At 52.8% G+C, this 15,007-nt stretch overlaps 4 protein-coding genes across 4 annotated transcripts; 2 read left to right on the plus strand and 2 right to left on the minus strand.

The window, feature by feature from the left end:
• Positions 1 to 891: 891 nt before the first annotated feature.
• Positions 892 to 1,792, minus strand: B0T26DRAFT_672055 (uncharacterized protein; the record flags this gene model as incomplete). The annotated part of the gene is made up of 3 exons (XM_060439407.1): positions 892 to 913; positions 974 to 1,520; positions 1,585 to 1,792. 3 exons carry the CDS (start codon positions 1,790 to 1,792, stop codon positions 892 to 894), a joined length of 777 nt encoding a protein of 258 aa, XP_060300234.1.
• Positions 1,793 to 5,066: 3,274 nt separating this feature from the next.
• Positions 5,067 to 7,438, minus strand: B0T26DRAFT_747715 (CASP C terminal-domain-containing protein; the record flags this gene model as incomplete). Its single annotated transcript, XM_060444877.1, has 3 exons — positions 5,067 to 7,024; positions 7,083 to 7,250; positions 7,321 to 7,438. 3 exons carry the CDS (start codon positions 7,436 to 7,438, stop codon positions 5,067 to 5,069), a joined length of 2,244 nt encoding a protein of 747 aa, XP_060300235.1.
• Positions 7,439 to 7,793: 355 nt separating this feature from the next.
• B0T26DRAFT_765273 (uncharacterized protein) lies at positions 7,794 to 12,193 on the plus strand. The gene is made up of 3 exons (XM_060446458.1): positions 7,794 to 8,127; positions 8,195 to 8,619; positions 8,694 to 12,193. The coding sequence occupies exons 1-3, from the start codon at positions 7,980 to 7,982 to the stop codon at positions 11,787 to 11,789; spliced, it is 3,669 nt and encodes a 1,222-aa protein (XP_060300236.1). The 5' UTR covers positions 7,794 to 7,979; the 3' UTR covers positions 11,790 to 12,193.
• Positions 12,194 to 12,873: 680 nt separating this feature from the next.
• On the plus strand, positions 12,874 to 13,470 carry B0T26DRAFT_132740 (uncharacterized protein). Its single transcript, XM_060433363.1, has one exon. It carries the CDS (start codon positions 12,970 to 12,972, stop codon positions 13,354 to 13,356), a length of 387 nt encoding a protein of 128 aa, XP_060300237.1. The 5' UTR covers positions 12,874 to 12,969; the 3' UTR covers positions 13,357 to 13,470.
• The last annotated feature ends 1,537 nt before the right edge of the window (positions 13,471 to 15,007 follow it).

Below are 15,007 nucleotides of genomic sequence, written 5' to 3' on the forward strand. Positions count from 1 at the left end.
TTAGGGAATAAATAGGCCTCTTGGATTCTAAAATAGGGATTCCAATGACTTTTCATGTCCCTTGACGAAAAATCTCAAGGGCGAGCCTTAAGGTATTGAGGTTTTCAAATCTTGGAACGTCCCCCGCTAACAAACATTCAGGGATTGGATTGTAGAGACCTAAATACCCTGCCCCCTCTCCCAGTCACAACATCAATAGACAATAAATTTTTTTCTCGCAGCGAATGTTTAACTTGTCGGCCAGAGGCGCGCATATGTATGTGTGGTGTGCGTACCTACATGCATGCGTTAGTGGGTGGGTGAGTTACTGAACGTGCGTGTGTCGGTGGGTTTAGTTTCTTAGTTGAAGCTCGGAGGGGGGGAACGAGCATGTTGCGTCCAGTGTCAACTCGGGCGAGGTAAATGACAATCACTCGCTTTGCGGGTTCGATGGTTCATGTCGTGTCACACGTCACAAGCAGCAGGATGGTCAAATGACTATCTGCTTGATAGCATGTGTATTATACTATCTTGATTTCAGGCCTTACTGTCAGCCTGAGGCCATGATAGTATCTCCCTTCTTCCCCCATTTTCTAGCTCCTAGCAACCCAAGCCGGTGAAGGATCGGTCCTGCGGAGACCCTGAGATGATATATTATGTATGCGAGGAGTATTGTTGTGAGGTCAAGGAAGATAAAAAGAGACTCAAAGTGTTTATGCATCGAGTAATGCCCCTGGGAAGTTTTCCGGCCGTTCATGAAATTAAATACAAACAAGCGAAAGAATAAGGCGATATCGCCGAGCGCCTACAAACGCCCGCACGCCATGGTATGTGCAAAGCAAAATGCCCTATTATACAGTCTTCATGAATTCGTTTCGGATTTGTTGCTGCCGGCATGCCGGAGAGCTGCCTTTACTTCGCATAGAACCAATATCTGATGAATCAAGTGTTAGCGTACTACGTATTGAGCTTCATACGTTCAGGAATAACTTACTGTGCTGCATATTGCACCTCGAAGGTTGGTGTCAACCCCTTGCAACTCGCAGGAGCGCTGCCACCCGCAGTCTCAACACGGTAAACTTCTTGAAGACCGCCAGAGGCGCCAGCCTTGGCCACGAGCTTCAGCCACGGAACGGCTGGCTCTCCCTTCTGGCCCTTAGCCGCATTTGCCGGGGCTGGAGTGTTGTTGGTCTTGTTGCATTGTGCCTCGCCAAGCTTCAAGTTTTGGCTGACATCAAGGTTGAAGAAGGGAGTTGTGGTGGTGGTGAAGTAATGCAAACCGCTGACACCGAGGTTGGAAGGAGCAAGCTTCGATTCGTTTTCAGTCAGGTTAAATTGTATGGCAGCACGAGACAGCGAGCTGGCAAGATCCGGGTAGGTCGAGGCTAGGCACGAGGCGTTGAACAGGGTGGCCACTGCGCCGTTGGCGACCGGAACGGCGGTTGCATTTTTGAGATCGCATGTGTAGTTCTGGGTACCACGGCCAAGTGCAACATGCTTAAGGTACAGACCCGCAGTCGGCGGGGGGAGAGGGGTCGGTGCTATCTCAGATGTGAGTCTTGTTGACCTGAACGACGGATGAGGGTTTTGAGGAGAGATCCATACCAGCCGGGAGAAAAGCTTTGGAGAGGTCGCAGACGGGCGCCTGGATCAAGATCTTGCTCGCTTGAACCTTGGATGCCAATAGGTTGAAGTACTCGGCCACTGTATCTATGCCACCGGGCAATGCAGCGGCCACGTTGAGGTCTGGGAAAGTGGGAGCCGCAAAGACCGAGGAGCCCAGCGCTGAGAGGATGAATGTTGAGGCACGCATGGCTACGGCTGTGGTTGTGAGGAGGTGATATCAAGGCTGCCGTGAGTCGGGGCGGGATGTCAACTGCGCGGTCTCGAGAACGCGGTAGCGGAAGCGGAAGCGGTGGTAGGGATGTGAGCGATGTTATAGGTATCTTGGATGGAGGTTCAGAAGATGCGCCGTAGACCCGAGACCTAGTTGGCCAGAAACCGAAAGCAACCTGGATATGCCGAAATAGGAAAGGAAGAGGAAGGGAAAAAGCAGATACCGTCACAGGGAGGATGAGGGAAGTGCCCAACCAGACGGTATATAGAGAGAGAAGAGAATGGGATGAACGAGGAGGGGAGGTCAAGTGCCGATCTCAAGTCTACATTGTCTCTTGAGGAGCACTGGGGAAGGCTATAGTTATAGCACGCGTGTACGGTACGACCGACTGAGTGGACGAGAGCGCCCAGCTTCTACCCGCAGCCGGGCGGCACAAGTAAAATGGCCAGCCGCGACGCCCCGCCTGCAGGAACCTACCTGGGTACCTCGCGGAGGATATTATCCCACTGGGGATATTCGACAGATGGAGAGAAGCTCCTGCCCGAGAGGCGCCACTGGGCAAGCCCTCGAGAGCTTGGTTGAGAAAAAGGGCGCCGGGCCAGCCGCCGACAGGGTCGCAACGGCGGCGGGAAGGAAGGTGGGACAGGGATTACATGGACCTGTAATTGGAAAGCTGCTATCTGACTGGTCAAACCAAGCGATCTCTTTGCAAGATGGCGGGGAGCCCCCTGTCATCCTATTCCGGCTCCCCGCTGCAAGCGCCGGGGCCGTGCGTCTCCACTGTGGGTCAAATTGTTTGGACGAATTTCGCACTTCCAATGCATAGTTGTACCTGTCCCACGCCAGAGTATCTCGGTGAGCGCTGTAATGGTGGCGCGCACCAGCAACTTTGGGAGCTTGGCTGTCAAACTTGCCAGGTGTGAAGAGTTGTTAGCTTGCAGTCTGTCAAACCTAAAGGCAACCCCGGGTATCAAGCCTTGGGTAACTGCAATAGCGACTGACGAATGTGCGGCCCCTTGAGCGAGTTTTGCGACTCAACAAAGGAGGCTATAGAGACGCTTGTGCTTCCAACACCTCGGGGACGGACGAACCTGATTCACCTCCCGTCTGAACTCTTCACTAGACCTATGACGAACGAGGCTCGGGTTCTACATGAGCTCGCTCTTCACTCAGGAGATGGGACCGGGCCAACACAGGCAAAACATCATGGTTCAACGCGAACGTAGTAGCCGGCTGGTAGAACAGCCGAGTCGACAATAAAAGGGTGTAGTTCACTTGTCTAGCCGATGGTATGCCCTTCACCAGTGGTGAGGTTTGTACTGTTTGAAGCCCGTCCACAGACGGGGATCGAGTTAGCGCCAGCGGCTAAAAAAAGAAACGTGTGTGGAAGCGCGGCAAACAATGTGGGCAAAAATAGACATCTGGGATATTTACCCCCTCTTTCGCATCGTAATTTTGCCCCGCCCTCGCTAATTAACTCAGTCAAAATGGAGAAATTAGCCCGAAATTGACTTGTGTTTATCGGGCAGGAGTGACAGGACGGGCATCTCAACTGTCTCCGAAAATCTGTAAACAACGTAACTATCATGAAGCTTTTAGACCTATACATACCTTACTTACCGATGTTTTTAATAAAAATATTCAGTTCTCTCTTGAGTTGAGGGTCATGGGGAAGACCTGATACGGCGAAGAGATATTTCTAAAATGCCATTTTAGGTGTCCATTTTCCCATGTCGTCGTCGTCATCGTCATTCCCATTATCACGATCGCGGCTCTCACTACCCGTCTGTCCTAGTCACGTTCTACAAAACTACCTATCTATGCGCCCGGGACGGGGGACTTTGCAGCGGCCAAGAAGCAGCCAGAGCAAATCGACTAAAAAAACACCCGCGTGGTTTGCAGGGGGGTGTTGTCTGACACCGCTGAATTAGACGCTGGCCGCCCGTCGTAGCCCTCCAAACACATCTCCCTCCCCCCACCATCATCCATGACTGTGGACTTCCATGTTGTGGATCTCCCGTCCATCCAGACCCAGACACCCCCCAATGGCGCCCAAAAAGCCCGCCCAGTCCCACCATTGGAAGCTCAAAGGAAACCCCAATATCGAGATCTGGCCGGAGATTCGCTCGACGTCAGATCGACTTCTGCAGCAGGCGGGAAGCAGCAGAAGCGGAGCGCCGAAGGTTCTCAACCCGCCACCGGATGCAACTCCAAGGTCTTCAAAGGCATCGTGGCAATGGCTGCACATGAAGCCGACGCCTACCTAATCTTAACGCTCCTATATTCTCTTGATCCGAATTACAATTTCCCGCATGTGATGATGTAAAATTCGTGGCGGGATTGGTCTAATCCCTGAATATTTGTTAGCCGGAAACTCTAAGATTTGAAAGGCCGTAATAACTTACGGCTTGCCCTAAAGGTAGGAAAAAGCTATTAGAATCCCTATTTTAGAATCTTGGAAGCCTTTCTCTATCTTAGAAATACCTATGACAGGCTTTTCCTAGCATTTATATTTATCATGATCATTACTATTTATAAGTATCTAGGTACCACGCTAACAAACATTTAGGGATTGGAGTGTATGAGAGGCCTTGGAAGTCACCGACAAGGCCTCAGAGTCGTACTGAATTGATATGTATTCACCGTGCAAGAGTCTGCGGAGAATAGTACGATCGAGAGGCATTCCCTGGAAAAGTGTCAGTGTACCTAAATCGATTACTTGTTTGCTCTGCTCTTCCCCATATTTTCCAAAGACTATGATGTGTGAACCAAGATTATCAAACTCCTCCAGCTGCTACGCGATAAAACATAGGTACAATACAACACACACAATTTTGTGTGGTTCAACCGCCGGGCACTATTACAGACCATGGAATATGAACAATGGTAAAAGCAGGAAACTGAGGTGGGCGGATAACGGATCGAGCGGCCGGCCACCAGGCATTCTCGGAAGAAGGATGGCAACTAGTCCGCCCGATGCCGACTACGTAGCCGCCGAGGTCTTTACAGACGCCTTGCAACCGCCTTCCGTCTTCAAACCCGTCCCACAGGTAAAATATCCCGGTGTGCAAGAATCAGGATGCTCTCCTTGCTTTGCTATACCACCATCAGCAAGCAAAGCCTCCTTCTCGGATGAATGGCCAGAACTGATACCCCATACCACACACCTTTTTTAAACCCACCCCCCCCTCTCCTGTCGCATTATACACAATTACACGCAACGTCATCATCATTGCCCATGTCGAACTTTTCATTGTCCATTAAACCCTTCTTCTTGCCATTTCCTATGATCAGCAGTGCCAGCTTTGTCGCCAGCCACCGCCGCCACACCTCCATTCGCGGCGGCAGCAGCAGCGGCTCCCGCAGCACTATGACTCAAGTGGCTGGCGTGTGTATCCACGTTGATGGTGCCAAGCCAATAAAGAGAGAAGAACACGAGGAGGTGCAACGCAACGCAGTAGATAGCGAAGAGATTCCTGCTGGTGCGGCTGGCCAGCACCATACGCGTGACCGAGTATACTATGCGCTCCGGCAGGCTCATGCGTTTGTAAGCACGTGCCGACTCGCGACCCCGGAACGCCGCAAAGGGCGAGATATTGGACTCATAGGCCTTGCGGTACCGGTCTAGCACGATGCCCGGGTTGCCACTACTGCCCCCGCCTACCGAGACAGTCGAGGGGTTAGGGTTGGAGGCGTATGCGGATGACGACGACGACGAGCTAGGCGCCGCGCGGTTGTACGTGGACACGTAACGTGTCTTCTCGTAGAGATTCAGATTGTCCTTTTGGAGCGCGGCAATCTCCTGCCGCAACTGTGACATGTTTTTGTTGCACTCGGACAGCTCCTGCTCGAGCTGCGCGTTCCTCTTCTTGAATCGGTCGCGCTGTGCTGTGATCATGGGAAGGATACCAGACCCGCCGCCCATCAGTTCGCTGCTAGAGTCGCGCGGGCTGAAGCCGCTTATGATTGACGAGGTGGGTGACGTCCTCCCTTTACGTGTTGGCGCCACCGATGGGGCGTACCGACTCACGTACGTGCCGGCCACGGAGGCGCCTGACGGAAAGGCATTGGGCGCCTCGGCTTGGATTGTCGCAAGCTCGTCCTCAAGCTTCTCATTGAGGTTCTGAGACTTTTCAAGCTCAGCATTCGTCCTCGAGAGATCTTCTTGCATGTTTTGCAGTCTGTTCTGGAGATCCTGATGCGACACACGCAAAATTGTGAGCTCGTCGCCCAACTTCTTGTTGCGTGCTAGGAGAAGCTGCTCCAGCGTGTCTCCCTTGCCGTTAACGACTGTTGCGTTCTGATCATCGGCAGGATCCCTCCCGTCGTCGTCATCTCCGGTCGAGAATTCGATGCTCTTGAGCACCTCGAGCTCCTGCTTGACGTCGTCGTAGTCGCTCCACCTCTGTACTTTCCCCTTGAGAGTGTCTCGTTCTTCTTTAAGCAGTCCGACCTCTCTCTCTAGACTGCGGAGCCTCGTATCAAGATCCCTCTTTAGCCCTTCCTTCTCAACCCTCGAAACGTCCAGTTTCCGGATAAGCGAGGAGTTCTCAGACCTCATCCTCGTATAACCAGGATCGTCTTCCAAGACGAGCGCAGGCTGTGCAGGCACCTGCGACTTGGCCTGCGCTAGATCCAAGCGTAGCTGCTCGTTCCGGGCCTCTACCTCCGCAAGTCGTGCACTGGTACGCTCTAGGTCCGAGTGGACCATTTCCAGCTCGGCACTAGTGAAATGCCCCCGCTGGCTGTCCTCGGCATCTTCGGATTTGCCTAGCCGTTGGTTGACCTCATAGCTGGCCTTGATCTCGTTGAGTAGGCGTTCTTGGTTTTCTAGTTTGTCCTCTAGGGCTTTCTCTTTGGCCGCCCAGTTGTCCTGCTTTTCATCGAGGACACTGGTCCACGAGACCTCAACCTCCTTTACTTTTCCCTCGAGGTTTTCCTGTAACTGCTTCCTTGCGTCGCGCTCTGTCTGTAATTTGGACTCCGTGTCCTCAAGTTGGGATGTTAGCCCGGCAACTGTTTCCTGTAAATGCTGATTCTCCTGGCTGAGCTTTGGTAGTGTGTCCTCGGACACGAGCATTGAGTCAACCGAAGCCTCGAGAAGAGGGTAGGGATCTGGGGCTTCGGAAAGCGATGTGTAGGCGTGAAGAAAGGCCGAGTTTATGGATTTTGAGTGGTTAGCCAGGAGGTCGATGAAGGTCTGGTAAGCTATTCCTCGGCGTTAGAACATATTTCCACATTTTCGCCTAGTTGCCACCGGATGTACCTTTTAGTAGGCCCTTGATTTCCGACAGCTTGCTTCCATCGTCCAACTTCCTAAAGTCCTTGGTTTTCTGCGCAAGATCCTTCCTCTGGACCGTCGAATCGCGTTGAAATGTTACGATCTCGGACGCCGTGTTGTCCAAATTTGAGACCAAGGATGTGAAGTCGAGGCCTGACGAACGCGTCGGTCAGCTCGGCGCACCCAGTCAGAGCGCAAAGAGAGTACATGAGAATCAGCCTACTTCTCCATTGTGAGATAGCGCTCTGGAACTTGTTGGCCACATCGTGGCCAGTTGTGGGCGCCGGTAAGTGGATGCTCGCTCCCGTTGTTGGGGTGTCAGGGGCGCTGCCGTCGGCCATTGCCTAAGAGACGAGTTGGTCGTCGGAATTCTTGGACTGGGGTAGCGGAGATGGCAAAGATCCCAACGGTTTATTGAGGTAATAACAGCCACAATGACGCTGTGACGCCTTAATGATGGAACATCGGAAGTTTGGCTGTGAGTCTGTGTGATGATGAATTAATTGTAAGCGTTCGGAATAAGGTGGCTCGAAAGTCCTGCGAGACGGCTGGCGGTTGGCCCAAGCGGATGGGTCCGCGGCACGCGTCCCACTGGTGGCTCAGGGTCTAGCCTAGAAGACCCCTAAACCCAATTAGACCTAACGCCCTAAGGAGCTAATGTATCCGTACCTAGGTATCTTTCAGCCTTCCCCACTGCCGTATGCGAATGCGTAACCACACGAGAGCTTCCATCCCAGCCTTACCTAACGCCGCAGCCTTCGAATAGCCTCCTCAACTGGCCAGCCGCGCGTCTCCGAAATAAACCGAACAACGCCCTGCTGCTCCATCCAGGATCGCCTGTGAGCTGTAGGAGGTCCTAGTGATGATGGTGTGCGGTGTACAATGGCATCTGATGCAAGGAGAAGGCTGCCGAAGGCGCTAAGAAGCCCTGGAGCTGGCCCCTTCGTACTACGACAGCTGCTCCACGACGTTCCTCTGTCTGCCGATGGCGCCAATGAGGATATCAAGATCAACTGCGTCGACTATCTAGGTATGAGCTCTGGTGTTTCTCGTCCGCAGTCGGAGTGTAATTGGGATGTTAATGGGCTGGCGCATAGATGGCAACCTCTACATCGGCACCACGGCGTCTGAGCTGCTACATTTCTTCCGTATCCCCCCCGACCCGCATGATCCGGAGAGCAGCGCCTCCTTTATTCTAGCCTCCCGCCGGAATCCCGAATATTCAGCCGCCTCCGCTGCCACCAATGGCCCGCGCCCCGGTGTGCAGCAGATCCTCCTGTTGCCACGCGTTGGCAAGCTCTGCGTCCTGTGCAACTGGACCGTGACCTTCTACTCCCTACCCGAGCTGAGTGAGGTCTTCAACGGAACTCAAGTTAAGAACTGTAACTGGATTGGCGGCGTCGACCTGAACGATGATGCTGGTGACGCGGATGATAGATCAAGGGGTGTGACTATACTCCTCTCGCTCAACCGCCGGATACAGGTAGTCAAAATAGGGGCCGAGGATGCTCGCGTTATTAGAGTACGTATTACTCTGCCAGGCCTGCCAAGAAGAAGAAGAAAAAGAAAAGGAAAAGGATGTCTAATGTTTTCTAGAAAATCGACTTTGCCGGCAGCACCCTCTCGGTACGCAGAGATTCAATAGCATGTGTAGCCGATTCCCAAAGCTATTCCTTGTTGGATGTTGAGCGTCAGCTGAAGATTCCCCTCATGAGCATCTCATCTTTGGATGACTCGCAGCTGGGGGGGACTTTTGGTCAGGCCCAAGACATTGCTGGCGGGCCAGATGGTGGGCTGCTAAGAAGTTCATCTTCTGCCACCGCTCGTTCCCTATTAGCACCGCACGATACACAAGGCCATGGCCGTAGTACGAGCTTGGGTGGCTTCATCACCGGTAACATACGCAGAAACGATAGGAGGCCGACAGAGGCCGATGACGTTGTCTTCCAAGACGCTGAACCGCCGCCGCCTTCCCGAAGCCCTGCTCCTAGAGCATCGTCTTCAAGCCGTGCCCAACAGGACTCAGACAAGCCACTCCCTGCCCCTCCAACAGAATCCGGAGGAGAAGCGGCCGCCCACCCTGAGAGCGCCCAGGTTCCGGCGCGGACAGTGTCACCTCCAAAAACAGGATCGGCATTCCTGAGACCTCACATCCTGTCGCCTGCCTCGGAAGAGTTTCTCCTTGTCACAGGAACAGGCCCTCTTGATCCAGGCATTGGCATGTTTGTGAATCTAGACGGTGACCCGACCCGACCGACCCTGGAGTTCGATAGATATCCCCGCGAAATTGTGGTTGATGGGGGAGCATCAGACCTCTCTTCATCGAGACCGTCTCTTGGTACCGAGGAAGAGGGATATGTCCTTGCTTCCATGGTCAGAGAGTTTGAAGATGGCCTGCACCACGGTCTCGAGATACAACGATTTGACGTGAATGTAGGAGAGGATGAGCCTGAAAAGTTCTGGCTAGAGGTCGGAAACACGGAGACAAAAGGTTCAATACCCAACACCCCGATAGGCATCCGATCATTGATGCAGAGCGAGGAGACACTGTTCGAAGAGGTGGTAGATAAGCTTTGCCAAAGACGGTTCTCGCCGTTTCGGGGCAATCCCGACACGCCGACCATGTCCCTGAGAAGCATGGATTCCCGCACAGCGCTGTCCATGGAGAGGCAATCTCAAGAGAAGGAGTTATTTGATAGAGATTTGGAGTCGGATGATGAGTCACTTCCTCCAAACTGGGAGGCTACAAGGAACAAGGAGGGCAGGGAATTCGTACGAAGGCTTGCAAAGACTTCTTCACGTGTGGCTGTGTGGGCAGGAGCCGATATTTGGTGGGCTGTTCGGAATCCTTTACTCTTGCAACTAGAGATGGCGCTTGAGCTTGCAACCTCTGGAGGCCAAGATGCCACAGTGGGAAATACGGACGAGAGGCACCAAATTCTGGCACTTCTGGACACAATCAAGGGCCGAGATGCAAGAACAGAACTCGAGTTTATGACTCTCGGCTATATCCGGCAAAGAGCCAGCATTATGCTCCTGTCAACATTCCTCAGCTCGCCAGAGCCGCGATTTTCCGACGCAGAAACAAAAGCAATGGAGGAGAACCTTCTAGGCGGGGATCTGGACGCCAGAGTTGTCCTTGCACTAATTCCAGCCCTTCGAAACGAAATTGTGGTGAATCGGAAAGGGATCTGGATTTACGGCGGAGTGAAGGCTACCGTCGAGGGCTATATCTCAAGCGAGGAGATCCGTCCGAGTATCCAGACAATCAACTCCTTGGACCACCACGTCCTCTTGTTCTTGAGGCGTTTCCTCACAGCATGGAGGAAAAAGAAAGGATTTGGCAGCATACCGGACGAGGTCTTCCGGACCGTGGACGCATCCCTACTACTAGTTCTCCTAGAGCTTGACCAAGACACGCCAAAGGGTCAGGCTGCCAAAACCGGCTCTGTCCGGAAGGATCTGTACGATCTAGTCGATCATGGAGTCGACTGCTTTGACAGAGCTGTGGACCTTCTTGAGTCGTACGGTCGCCTCTTTGTCCTCAGCCGGCTCTACCAACACCATAAGATGGCGGCGGATGTTCTCGCAACGTGGCGACGTATCGTCGAAGGCGAGGAAGACAGAGGGGAGGAGCTTGGAGACGGCGAGCAACGGGTCAAAAACTATCTTCCAAACATTAGCAACCAGGCGCTAGTGCAGGTATATGGCGTGTGGCTCGCCGCTCGCAACCCCAGGCTTGGTGTCCAGGTCTTTGCAGACGAGAAAGGCAAAGCCCCGAAGTTTGAGCCCACTCAAGTTGTGGCGATACTGAGAGAGGAAGCGCCGGACGCGGTGAGATATTACCTCGAATACTTGGTCTTTGGGAAAGGTAGTACAGCCTACGTCAACGAGCTGATCAGATATTACCTTGACATTGTCATTGGCGACTTGCAGTCTTCGCCAGCCTCGCGCGCGACTGTCATTGCGTCATATGAGGGATATCGCGCCCTCCGCCCACCGAAACCGACGTATGTGCGGTTCCTGACAGATAATGCCCCGCCCAACGACGAAGCCTGGCAGAGCCGCCTGCGCCTGCTAGAACTTCTCGGTGGGGGCCACGACTATGATGCTGCGGCTATCCGTGAGCGCATCGACTCGGCTAACCTAGCGTTATCGGAACAAGACCAAAACTCCGGGGCTGCCCAGCAGCAGCTTCTCGTCCCCGAAGCCATTATCCTTGACGGACGAGCCAGACGCCACGAGGATGCTCTCCGTCTTCTGGTCCACCGGCTGGGCGATTACGACACGGCCGTTTCTTATTGCCTGCGAGGGGGCTCGTCCTTGGCGGCGTTGGCACCAGGCCGTCGCGACAGTCTCCCGACGCGGGAGACGCAGGTACGGCTCTTCCGCGTGCTTCTGGCCGAGTTCCTCATACTAGACGATGTCAGCGACCGCGTTGAGCAGACAGGTGCGCTGCTCAAGCGTTTTGGTGGCTGGTTCGACGCCCTTGAGGTGCTGTCCCTGATCCCCGACAGCTGGTCGGTCGACGTGACGGCGGGTTTCCTGATGGCGGCTCTGCGTAGGCTTGTGCGCGAGAGGCACGAGAGCATGCTCACCCGGTCCCTGAGCCTCGCCGAGAATCTGGACGTCAACTATGATCGCCTCGTCAAAATTGACGAGAAAGGGCCCGTGGTAGATATAGAGACATGATGAGCCCAAAATTCGCGGCAAGTCTTTTGTGGTCTTTTACATCTAGACATGCCAGCTAAATGAGATCATACGATATTTTGTATACTATTTCATCCGCTACTATCGGCATATGGCGTCCGAGAAGAGGGCGGTTCTACGTTTTGGAGCTTATTTCTAGGGCTTATACTCCGTATTTTAGAGATTCAAGATTCATAAGATACCTAGGTACCTACCATTGTAACGTCTAATAGGGCGTCTAACATTGTTGTGAAACTAGAAACCCGTCTTGATAACAAGCATCCAGAAAACAAGTCCAGAGGGAGTGCGTTAGTTCGCATCTTCATAGTAACATTTTTCCACCCAGTGATGGAGAGTCTTCAAGTGGTATTCGGCTCATCTTGTCATCCCCTCTACAGTTTCAAAACCTCTATGTACGACACACCAGTGGTTCGTACGTGAGGTAGAAATGCGATTCTTCGGCGGAGGTTTAGGTGCTATCAAGCAAGCGTGCAGATTGGGAATTGCACTCGTGTTGCACAGTCTTGTTTCCTGTATAAGTGATGTAAGCAGGGCTCACGGCTATGATATTTAGATCACCGCCTCCTAATTTGGGTTATTACCGGAACTTTTAAGATGCGAGCTCCGGCGGAGCCGAAAGCTATGGCTTGTTCATGGAACTCTTGAGATCCGTCATCTCTCGCGTCTCTCATCTCCCGTATCCCGTACCTTATCCTCGTTTGGCAATTGTTCCTGAATAATTACCAAAGCCTAGCAGCAGTAACAGATAATCAACACTCACTCGAGTCCGGGGGCAAACCATGTGTGGGAATGGAAGTACCTCAGAGACATTCGAGTTATTGCACGGGCTCCAATATGTCGAGTTTCGTCTCTTTCAATCCTACTTCCCCCTTAACATATTTCTTATCGACTTTCGTCAGCACCGTCTGCCAACATTCTTACAAGTTGTCTGTCAGCTGTAGGCAGTTAGTTGTATGGTTCTGCAAGTAGCTCGTGCACGATTAGAAGCGGAAGGATTCGAAACTGCTGCAAGGGCCACGAGAGCCAGAAGCAAAAGAAACGCCCTCCACCGCCCTGGGATTCGTCGTCGCTCATCACCAGAGAAAGGCGTCCCATGGTTCTTGAACCTAGACAACCGAAAACCACCCTTGGGCCAACCGCTTAAACACTAGGCCGGTACAGGATGGCGTACCAGAAGAAGTTGTCGTCGAGAGCGGGGCACGTCGAGATCCTCCTGCTTGTCATCGTCCGAGCGCAAAAGGACATGGCAGGCACGCTGCCGCCGCCCGATGGTGGCTGGCTTGGCTCCTCTGTTTCTCTGGCGCCCCTTCCACCAAAGCAAGGTAGGGCCGTTTTGCCGGTGACGATAAGTGGGTGGCATAAGTTTTGGGGGGGAGGTCTAGACACGTGGTTTTGCTATCTCTCTGCCGCATTGCCGCCTACCCTACCCAACAGGGCTACTATCTTCCGTCCTCTTTTGAAGACGGCGCCTAGGAGGTTGCTAGCGGTAGCTCCGGCTGACGCCATCGAACTACACACAAAGTTCCAGACAAATGCCCTCTCTGATTGAGATGCGGGAGATAAGAGGCTAGGATTCAGGGGGCTGCCCATCTCTGCATCCGCAGGAACACGTAAACTGACCTACCCAGACTCCATGAGAATCCGAACCCGAGTATAGTATCTCTGGTCAAATTCTGCTCATCTAGTGTCCCGGTTGTCAAATCCGAAAACACTGCTGAGCATGGCATGTGCTGTGTGGACTGCGTAGATATGCCAGGTAGGTACGTCAGTTGTATTGTCGTTGTTTCGAGCTACTCGTAGAAGTGATACGCCTGCCCATTCCTTTTCCCAGAGATGTCTTGTGTCTTTCTGTTTGTTTCCCCCATCCTTATCACAACAACAATGATCATACATGGATTATAGTAGCACTAGAAAACTCCCCATTCCTTTGTTTCTCCCTCGCCATGTGAGAATCCTCTTAAAAAGAATTCCTGGGCAGGATTGTTGGTGCGCTGTGAATGATGCGAGCTACGCCTATGCATACCCCCAACCAGAACTCAGATTTAGCGTTCAACTTCATGCATGAACGATCTCGACAACTTAATGAGCTGCGGAGGCCCGGGTGGCCATGAGCGCAGAGTTACCTGTGTTTACAATTTGGCTGAAATTTGATACGAGAGAGGAAAAACTGGTTCTGTGCTTGTCAAGGAAGACAATTTGACTAATAGCTATAACATAAGCTAGTACCTAACAAAGGGAGTCATTGGGTTTAGACTCTGTCTCGCTGTGTAGACTGCTAATGGTTATAAGTCTGAGCTAAAATCTGTGCCGCTCTATACGTCTGATCTGCAGCTTTTACTCGGAAATTTGGATCGATGAATATTCCGTATATGGATACTTTTAACACCGGTACCCCGTCAATAATTACGTACAAGTGCAAGGAGATCTTGTAGATAGGAGTTTGAAGAGCCGGGAAGGCCTGCCACCTCTCATCTTGCGCAGATCGACTGAGCGAGGAGTATAGTGCGAGTGTGATCTAGGAAAACAAAGTTGCATCACAAATTCTTTCTCAGAACATCTTGTTGAAGCCGCAAAACAACAGCGCCGGGGTTAAGGCCTTTGCGTCCTGTTGCCTGCAGTGCCTGTCACGCTCCTTCGTGCCATCGTGCAAACTCGATGGCTGGGACTGTATGTAGGGTACCCAAGTTGGGTGTTGTAGGGAGCTCTCACGGGCCATGACGGAGCATTTGCCTCGTTTTGGAACACGAAGTCACGGGCATGGAAACCTCCACGCATGTATGGCAATGTGTTCTTCACTCGCCACACATGGCGCAAAGAATATTAGGTAGTATCTCTCTGAGCGGGCTCGAGCCGGGCTCGTTGATGGTGGGGGAACCTGGCCAGACTGGGTCGGCGTAATTGATCGACTGGTTCGGTGAATCATGAGTTGCACAGACACACACCGAAACAAAACATGACCCCGGAATTCACGTTTAACCCCCAGGGATAAGGTGCCAGGGTCCAACAACCAGCTGCAGTCAGGAGGCCCAGACAATCTACCTCTGCCATGCCGAGAACTCTTCTGCAACAAGGGCCCCTGTTGAAGATGGAGGGGGGTTGTGTGCTTGTCCTCGGCATCTCTGGAGAGCCGCAAGACAAGGAACAACCAAGATATCTGCCTATTGAGGTTTGTAAAGATTCGCGGGGCGGGCGGGCTGACA

This window comes from Lasiosphaeria miniovina, assembly GCF_030549165.1.
Source record: "Lasiosphaeria miniovina strain SMH2392-1A chromosome Unknown B0T26scaffold_2, whole genome shotgun sequence".
Classification (NCBI taxonomy): Eukaryota; Fungi; Ascomycota; class Sordariomycetes; order Sordariales; family Lasiosphaeriaceae; genus Lasiosphaeria; species Lasiosphaeria miniovina.

Bases quoted from the DNA above. Each gene is read 5' to 3' on its own strand.
- B0T26DRAFT_765273 (XM_060446458.1), top strand. From the start codon at position 7,980: ATGGCATCTGATGCAAGGAGAAGGCTGCCGAAGGCGCTAAGAAGCCCT. The intron at 8,128-8,194 runs GTATGAGCTCTG...GCTGGCGCATAG, and splicing joins CAACTGCGTCGACTATCTAG to ATGGCAACCTCTACATCGGC. The intron at 8,620-8,693 runs GTACGTATTACT...AATGTTTTCTAG, and splicing joins AGGATGCTCGCGTTATTAGA to AAAATCGACTTTGCCGGCAG.
- B0T26DRAFT_132740 (XM_060433363.1), top strand. From the start codon at position 12,970: ATGGCGTACCAGAAGAAGTTGTCGTCGAGAGCGGGGCACGTCGAGATC.